Source organism: Pantherophis guttatus, chromosome 1, assembly GCF_059756535.1.
Source record: "Pantherophis guttatus breed Tessera chromosome 1, ASM5975653v1, whole genome shotgun sequence".
NCBI classification, from domain to species: domain Eukaryota; kingdom Metazoa; phylum Chordata; class Lepidosauria; order Squamata; family Colubridae; genus Pantherophis; species Pantherophis guttatus.
In genome coordinates this window covers 298654196-298664048 of record NC_142063.1, presented here as the reverse complement: position 1 = coordinate 298664048, position 9853 = coordinate 298654196, and the positions used below count along the sequence as shown (strand labels likewise).

At 39.5% G+C, this 9853-nt stretch overlaps 1 protein-coding gene across 2 annotated transcripts in view; it reads left to right on the top strand.

The window, feature by feature from the left end:
- The first annotated feature begins 1441 nt into the window (after positions 1–1441).
- Positions 1442–9853, top strand: part of KCNK2 (potassium two pore domain channel subfamily K member 2) — a 110090-nt gene continuing 101678 nt past the window's right edge. The window contains exon 1 of one of the 2 annotated variants that reach the window (XM_034427816.3): positions 1442–1738. In XM_034427816.3, coding sequence (XP_034283707.2) covers positions 1705–1738 — 34 coding nt within the window. In that variant the 5' untranslated portion in view covers positions 1442–1704. The remainder of the gene's footprint in view (positions 1739–9853) is intronic. The other variant, XM_034427817.3, reaches the window with a different exon arrangement.

Genomic DNA, 9853 nt, shown 5'->3' with positions numbered 1-9853 from the left:
GACATCCAGTGACCTGAGAGGCTCAACAAATATTTTCAAGGAAGGCTTTTTAATTTTTTTTTTTTTAAAGGGACAAAATGAGGAGAGGCATTTCAGAAGACTGGACTATAAAAATGTCAATCTCTTTCGTGAGGAAAAATCCAGGTGTAGTTATCCGGAGGTTTGGATGATGGTGCTAGGAAAGCAATGGAGGAAAAAAATGAACAATTGGGGTGAACAAAATAAAACTTGGTGTAATTAAGTATGAGGCCAGGATTTCTGGGAGAGATGTGTAACCTGTTTTTGGATAAATGTTAGTCTGCTTCTGAGAAGTAAATCTAAGGAGAATATTTTCCAAAAGATAATTTATTTGTTGAATATTCTCTCAAAGTGTTAAGCTTCTTCTTTCAAATGTAGTTAGAATCTTCAGATCTTTTGCATTTGGGGTTCTGCCTTCCTCCTCCTCCTCCTCCTCCTGGTGTCAGGCAGTGTTTTAGTTGCTTAGTGTGTGATATTTACATGACCACTGCAGCTATTATATCTCTATCTAGCAATAGTTAGTGGATAGATTAACAGTGTTCATAAATACTATATTTTTGAAGACCTGATCTGGAGAAAACCAAGATGTGGTCATTGTCTTCCTATTACTTTATAACCCAAATGACCTGTTCGCATTTCTTTATTTCTGCCAGCTTCCATAAGCAACCCTGTGCTTCCTAGCACTAGATTCAGAGAGCCTTAAAATGATGTTTAATGAGGCAGTCCTGGTGAAGATGTTTACAAATATCATCAGATATGGCATGAAAAGAAAAGTGCTTAAGAAAACATCTGGCTGGCTATTGCTGGAATCCTCAAGATAGGTCAGTGGATGAGTTTTAAATAGCCATAATGCTACTTTTTGAAAAAAGGCATGGACAAAACTTTTTGCTCACTTTAAAAAAACAACACTTTTATGGAGCTTTTGAACAGTGCCCCATATAACGAAAAAATAATAAAAATTATTATTTTTTCCTTTAGATGCTTTATAGGTAGTTCCAGCATTAACTCAGAAATCATTTTCTATTCACTGAAATGAATAAGACAAAGTAGATGAGAGTTTCTTACATTCATGCACACACAGAAACTTATTATTATATTTAGTGACCACAGGACGTTAAAAATAAACTTAGATGTGGAAACTCTTTGTTCTTTAAAGAATGGAAAATATTGTGTACTTTAAACCCTGCTGAGTCTCTAAAATTACTTGGATACTACTGCAATAGCAGTTGAATTGCATTCCACATGCCTTAGGCATAAAGAATGCTTGAACAAGAAGAGAAAATAAATAAGTATTTACTCTGAATGGCATATTCAAGTTCTTGCCTTTTCATCTTCTCCAGATGATTTCTGATACAGGCTTATTTTTATTTTTTCCTCATAAGGGAGACTTGTCAGAGAAACTTCAGTGAGAAATATTTTGCAATTAAATCAGCCATTGTTTGTAAAAGGATGTAAATCATCATCGAGATGTGATGGATTTCTTGTCATTAATGACTTATTGACTTGTGGGTGACAGTTTGATTGTCTGGGACAGGAAATAGAACCACAAACATTTGCATGCAGTTAAGAATGAAACATGCAAGGTGGAGGAAATGGCTTCAGGTGAATTGCTCTTTGGAGGAATGGGAAGAAAATGTTTGGAGGAATGGGAAGAATAAAGCACACTGATTTCTAAATCTATCACAAATGATGAACCTGCAGGCCAGATATCACTTCCATTGTAAGTATTATTTTTTTTGCTACAGATCAAAGTAAATTTCACAACTGTTGTGTCATGTCAATGATTCAAAGGGTTTGAATTCAACGGCTGAGATTTAGAACCAGACCAAATGAGTAATATCCATGTTGGGGAAATTAAATATTGTTCCTACTTTTAATCTTAATACTTTATTTTCAGAGCATAAGAACAATGTGGAATTTCATACACTTCAAGCCTATATAATTAGTTTATTCAGAAATAGTTTCTTCTGAAACCAGTGAGATTTATGTTTATTTGAAAGGGAAACCATAATCTGTTTTTACATTTAAAAAGTATATCTGTATACGTATTGCTGCATACATAGATTTCAGTAGCTGAACAACTTAAAACTTAATTTAAATATTAAACTGAAATTTATTATCTTTTCTACAATTTTATTTAGGAATAAAATATTTGAACTCTGTAGGACTAACTTCTAAGTCAACAAGCATATGGTAGTGCTACATCCCAACTGATATTGGATTTTAATCTTAATTTTCTCTTAGCCATATCAGCTATAGAATACATTGTATTTTACAGCAATGTATGAGAGCCGATTCATTCAAGCCTTTTCTTTGTCTTCCACATACAATAAGCCTTTTCTTTTGTACATCGTATATTATGTTCTTTTGTCCATATATTTGCAAAATATATTTGAAGTCCATGCTTGATGTAAATTTCCAAAGAGATTAAAATTAAATTAGACTGATTGCTATCTACACATATCTCCAACATTTGTTTATTTTTAAATAATGAAGTATGGGTTACAAAATAATAGGAAGGCAAGCTACCTTTTGGGGGGGGCATTTTTCCATTGTCTGGTTTATGGCTTCCTTAGCTTTTTGGCAAATACAGGAGAAAGGATACTTACTTGAAGGTATCCTGTCTTGTTATTCAACAATTTTGTTTATAGTATGGCCCATGATATTTAAACTGGAAATTACACTGAAAAATGTATTTATTGTTCTGGGACATAATACTAATTAACAGATTTTTACCAAATTCAATACAATTTGCACTATCAATATCCATATCTTATTCTACAGGAATATATCCATGTTGATTATACTAGAGTATGATCAAGTGATGAGCAAAATGAAGGAATATATACATTGAAAATGATGATATGGAATTAGAAGGTTTGACTGCATCAAAACAATCTGCTTTAAAAAACAACAGCAGTTTTCTTCCTTCCTTCCTTCTAGAATAGTTCAGAGCAATGGAACCATCTAGAATGATTTGGAAGAGTTGGGTGGGAAAGTTTTAGGCGAACCCATAACAATAAAACTAACATTAATAAATAAATACAAAAGTTGCAGATCAAGTTCCTTAAAGAAAAACTCAGAAAATCGAATTAAGTATTTGTAAATACCTCAGAGAACTTGCATATCCTCAGTTGTTTTCTGAAAAAAGATAGCATGGGTATCAGTCAAATAGCTTTGCTAGCGGGCTGCCCTCAGAAAGCCGCACAAAGGTGAGTGTGGTTCACATCTTGAAAAGAGTTATACCAAGGCATTATTTTATGTATGGTGAGGAACAGCATGGAACATTCGGGTCTGTGCAATTCTAGCACTATTTCTTTTCAGATTTATAGCAAATTGCTGATGGCAGAAGATGGAGATCCCCCAAATCTCGCCTACGAAGCCCTGTGGTCTTCAAACCTTGATCCCAGCTCTTTCTTTGAGATAGTGATTTGATAGTTCCTGCAATAAACCTCTAATGTCCAGGAATCTCCTCAAAAGGGATCCAGCCCATAATTCTGGGTGAGGATTCGCACACCATCTGCCGCTTCTCATATGATTAAAAGCAGAATGCAAAAGTGAAAATGATTTCTATAATGTTACTTCCTGGCTATGATATGGTAGAATTAGAATGACTACTCTACAAACTTTCACTGTGGAAATTCACTGTGGCAAAAGATAAATCGCAGAGCTGCTCAGGTCATGGTAGTACAACAACTGGCAAAATTGAAGGCTAAAGTTAATTGGCCAATTCCATAGCTTGGACAAAGAAATAAAGAAAAGATTTAACAGTAGGAACACAACCCAGCCAAGCTTATTCAAAAGTCTAATATAAAGCCCTGGTTTAATCTTTTATCTGTTGTAGTCTTGAAGCAGATGAACCTCTTGTTCATATTTTTGCATTTCTCAAGTTTCTGTGAGCTCAGTCAAATGCTCCTGGAAATAATGGAATTCCATTTTTTATCCAGCCTGTTTTCTTGGATTTCTAAGCTGATTTTTTTTCCCTCCAAGGGAGGCTTGTGATTCACAGATATCAAAAACTATGTTATGAAATAAAATGGACCTCTAAATTATAGCATTTTAGCCTATGTCATATATTCGGTAGTTTAAGTTGATTTTTAAGAGTTCTTATCTAGCTCTATTCCAGCCTTTCCATGAAAAATTGTGATGCTGGGTACAGGGCAGTTTATAAAATATTCATTCCTGCAACCAAGATCTGAAAACAGTCAGGCACAAAATAGTGGCAATGGTTATTGGATATTTTTATTCTCAGCTGGAGCAATCAGTACACCACTTGCGTAGATGAACTGTGACTCCCTGAACCTTTATGATCCTTCATAGTTTGCAACTGAAATTCTGCTTTTTTCAACCTTAGTGATTTACCAGTCAAAGAAGTTTCTAAGGACCAAATTAGTGGTTCCATAAACTGTATATCTGTGTTCTTCATTTTTGAGTTTTATTTATTCTGATTTAAGCACATACTTGATCTCATCAGATATAGGAAAGAACTTAATCCTTCTACAACTTCATAAGGGTCTGGAGGGAGCAACGTGGGACAAATTATGAAATGTGTATCACTGTATCACGACATTAAAAAGTCACATGCGCTTCTGTCAAACATTGAGATACAAGTACACATGGGAAGGGGGCAGTTTGTGTCATGACTTCTATATGTGGCTATGCCAATCTTTCATTTACCATTTCATTGTTTGTTTGTTTTAAAGAAAAAATAAAACAACCCTGTATAATCATATGGTGTGCATGTACATTTTAAAAATAAAGTTGTGGAGGAAAGAATCGGCTTCACCCACTCCATATGTTGGGATCTCAACCTAGAACAGTAAATAAAAATCTAAAGTGGAGGACTATCATGTACAACTCTATATTCACTAGCTTAGTTTGAGTTCTAGACCCAGCAGTTCATACCAATGGGAGTTTTTAGCATACATCTGTTTCTGGTGCCCTGTTTATGGAAACACTGAATAATCAAAATGATTGTTGGTTTGTTTATTAAATCTTAGGGGTGAACAATTCACAAGGTGAGCTTCCAAATTATTGTTCATAAAACTGTGTTCCTAATTTTATATTAAGGTTAAAGAATGCACAGAGAAAAATTTGGGGAGATACAAAGTTAGGGATTGAATACTGGAAAGAGGCCAAGAAAATCTCTTCATGTGATTTGTTCTGATTTGTAATTAGATTATTTTTTCCCAGAACAGAAAAGGAGACAGGAAAGAGAGAAAAAGAGAGAAGAGAGAAAAGGCCTAATTCAATTCACTTTAGGCTGTGATCAACGTATGAAGGCTCTGGATGCACCTGCATCCCAAATATTACATGTGAAGGAACACAGTCCTTTATAAAAATAAGATTACCCAACACATGAATAAATGATGTAGAGATATGTGGATCCATATTCACCGATGATGAAAACTCTCCATGCATGAGCAACACTATTGACCATAGGTATAAAATTTGGGGCTGTAGGTGAGGAAGAAGGAAAGAGGAAATCTTTTTTCTCTTAAAAATGGGTAGCATCCTCAAGATATTCAATATCAGCCTTTTTCACAAATAGCACTCTTCTATTTTTATTCTAGGTAGCAGAGCCACAATATCATTAATAAATTCTTCTTTCATTTATCCCTTAATAAATTGACAGGAAAGAAAGGGGAACAATGAAACTGGTAAAACAATTAACTCAGGTTATATTGTGTTCTGACCCCTGAATAGTAGAGAAATGATCAACCCACTAGTATTGTTCTTTCAACTTCAAAAAGCCATGGTTCATGCCTTAGAACCAGTTTCTCATATTCAGAAGAACCATTCTACTTCTCTGCTATTGTTAGTTGCCTCCATTAGGAGCAGGTGCATCATCTCAATTATTTGGTTGATGTGCTGCTTTGAATCACAAATGAGGACTTTTCTGTGTCTAAAGGGTACACCATACTGAAATTATACTTAGAGATATAAGCCTTTTTACAATAGGATAAGCTTGAGTTGTTTGATAACTGGACAAATATCTTCAACCTTAATTATTATTAGCTGGCACGTAAATTCAGGTGTTTCAGTTCCCTCTTAATGTATTTATCTAATGGATTTCAAGGTCACTCAACTCCAAAAAGATTCTGGGCAGCTTACTATTTTAAAAAAATACTTAATAAAGAAAAAGAAAAACATGAATTCCCACATGAATAAAAATCACCAGGGGCTTCATAAACACGCCAGATCTTCAGAGACTTCTAGAACATTCGAAGGACAGGAACCATGTGCTTCCCCAGAGGAATGCTGTCTCAGAGGGCAAGTGTAATGACAGATAGTCTACTGCAATAGGAAAAGCAAACACAAACATAGAGAAAGAGAGGGAGGACAAGACAAGGGAGGAACATTTTATGTTTTTTGAGATGAGATTAATTTGAACAGTCTACTCCAGGTATCTAATAGATCCTATTGGGCTTCATAGGGAGGTTGGAGTTGTTCCTGGGGCTCTGTTATATGGTTCAAACAAAGCCTTACTCTCTCACTGCTTTGGATATGAGGAGAACAGTGGCCTTAGACTGAATATGTAGAGTCCCTCTGTGTGTGTGTGTGTGTGTGTGTGTGTGTGTGTGTCCCCTAGATCAGGGGTGTCAAACTCACGATATCACGTCATCACGTGATATATTGGGACTTCTCCCCCCTTTTGCGAAACCAGGGGTGGGCGTGGCCAGCACGTGACACATCCTCACGGGCCGTGAGTTTGACACCCCTGTCCTAGAGGGCCCCCTAGCTTTCAGAGGAATTCTGCATGCTGCAGCAGCATGACAGGTGCCTAGAGTAAAGAAAAGAGTGAATTCAGCTGAGTAGGAGTAACAGCCTTAAGGATTGTCTCATAGCAATAAAGGTGGGGAAATGTTATTTTTTCATCTGTATTATTTTTATTTATTTTATTTCAAATTTATATACCGCACCTTCTCCCAAGGGACTCAGGGCAGTGTACAGCCAGATAAAAACATACAATATAAACATTAAGAACAATTTAAAAAATATATATTAATTTGGCCCCAGTTTAAAATGACAAACCAATTAAAAATTTAAAATTTAAAAATATGTTAAGCCAGCCCGGCTTGATGAAAAAAGAAAGTTTTAAGGGCATGGCGGAAGGCACCGAGGACAGTTGTATGTCTGGGGACAGCTGACTAGTGGCTTTAATTAGAGTAATTTAGTCTTTCATAGGTAAGAAATACCAGGGAAGCAGTTAGATGCCTATTGTAGGCATGTGTTGGATAAAGTTGTTTGAACTGACTGATTCAGATGGCCCGAGATATGACCTTACCTGGTAATCTGGGGAGAAATTGGCCTTCTTAACCTTGGTAGGCATTTAGGCCAAAGTCTCTGCTTTGTGGGCTGCTCCTGGGCTCTTCACTCTTCCCTGATCCTATTCACCATTTGTTAAGCTATTGGGTAAGATAGTCCATAGACATGGGGGCATATCAATATGCTGATAATACCAGCTGCACATCTTTGCATTGGTTTGACTAAGTGATGCTGTTGATGTTCTTTCCCAGTATCCAAAGCTTGTAGGGCATGATGATGACAACCTGCCTTTTTTATACATGTAACTCAAGACGGTAAAGGTATGCAATACTCCTGCCTTCAGGGGTGAAATGCTCCCGGTTTGGACTGGATCGCCCAATCCGGTAGCGATGGAGGCGGGTGGTTCGGAGAACCGGTAGCAAAAATCCCTGCCCCACCCCACCCCCATGCCCAGCTGAGCCATGCAATCATCAGAGGCTTTTTTTTCTTTTAAAAACTGAACGCAACCACTTGTTTATTGGACCCGTGTCCTTCCTGGTTAGTACTGGCTTCCCGGGAAGTGACACAAGGCTGGCTCCAGGGGATTATAAACGCTTCGCTGAGTGAGGGTGACTTTCCCGCCACCTTGAAAGAGGCGGTGGTGAGGCCTCTCCTCAAGAAGTCTTCCCTGGACCCGGCAATGTTGGTAAATTATCGTCCGGTCTCCAACCTTCGCTTTGTTGCGAAGGTTGTTGAGAGTGTGGTCGCGCAACAGCTCCCCCAGCACCTGGATGAAACGACGTATCTGGATCCGTTCCAGTCGGGCTTCAGGCCCGGGTACAGCACGGAAACGGCATTGGTCGCGTTGGTTGATGATCTCTGGAGGGCTCGGGACAGGGGGTGCTCCTCTGTCCTGGTCCTGTTAGATCTCTCAGCGGCTTTTGATACCATCGACCATGGTATCATGCTGCACCGGTTGGAAGAGTTGGGGGTGGGAGGCACTGTGTTGCAGTGGTTCTCCTCCTTTCTCTCTGACCGGTCGCAGTCTGTGTTGACAGGGGGACAGAGGTCGACCCCGAGGCCCCTCATATGTGGGGTGCCGCAAGGGTCGGTCCTCTCGCCTCTCCTGTTCAACATTTATGTGAAGCCGCTGGGCGAGATCATCCGTGGTTTCAGGGTGGAGTACCATCAGTACGCTGATGACACCCAGCTGTACATCTCCACCCAGATCACCCCAACGATGCCCTTGAAGTGATGTCCCGGTGCCTGGAGGCCGTACGGATCTGGATGGGGAGGAACAGGCTCAGGCTCAACCCATCCAAGACTGAGTGGCTGTGGTTTCCGACGTCCCGATATAGTCAGTTGACGCCATCACTGACTATTGGGGGCGAATCATTGGCCCCCACGGAGAGGGCTCGCAACTTGGGTGTCCTCCTGGATTCACGGCTTTCTTTAGAAGAGCACTTGACGGCCATGACCGGGAGGATTTTTCATCAGGTTCGCCTTATTCGCCAGTTGCGTCCCTTTCTGGATCGGAACTCGTTACGCACGGTCACTCATGCCCTTGTCACCTCCCGCCTGGACTATTGCAACGCTCTCTACATGGGGCTCCCCTTGAGGAGCACCCGGAGGCTCCAACTGGCGCAGAGTGCGGCCGCGCGGGTGGTAATGGGAGTGACATGGCGTTCCATGTAACACCCCTCCTGCGCGAGCTGCACTGGCTCCCGGTGGTCTTCTGGGTGCGCTTCAAGGTTCTGGTTACCACCTTTAAAGCGCTCCATGGCTTAGGACCCGGGTACTTGCGGGACCGCCTACTACCACCAATAGCCTCCCACCGGCCGGTACGCTCCCATAGAGAGGGGCTCCTCCGGGTGCTGTCAGCCAAACAATGCCGACTGGCGGCCCCCAGGGGGAGAGCCTTCTCTGTGGGGGCACCTACTATCTGGAACGAGCTCCCCCCAGAGATACGGAGGATCCCGGATCTGCGCACCTTCTGCCGCGCCTTAAAGACCTTACTATTTCACCAGGCCGGCCTGGCCTAATTTTCCCCCTCTTTTATAAAAGATTTTTAAAATTTTAAATATCTTTTAGTATTTTATATATTCAATTTTAAATTGGTTTTAAAAGTTTGGGGTTTTAAATTTGTCGGGGCCAAAATTATTTAATTTGATTTTATTCTATTTTTTAAATTTTGTATTGTATGTGTTTTTATTGTTTGGCTGTGCACTGCCCTGAGTCCTTCGGGAGTAGGGCGGTATAGAAATCTAATAAAATGAAAATGAAATGAAATGAAAAACATTTTTTCTACAACCTCTCAGCCGAAGAGGTTGTAGAAAAAATGCTTTTAAAAGCGTCTGACGATCCCAGCTGAGTTGCCTGATCATGCATTTTGCACTATGATGTCACGTGGTTTGCTTTTCATTTATTTGTCTATCCCATATGTGGCAGTCTTATGCTCCAGATATCTAAGAAACTGTATGGTAAACAGAATAAAATATAATACATGACATTCCATTAAACAAAAAAAGAAACCAAATCAGATCCCCAATAATAATAAAAAAAGTCATTTCCCACTTGCCCCATGTGC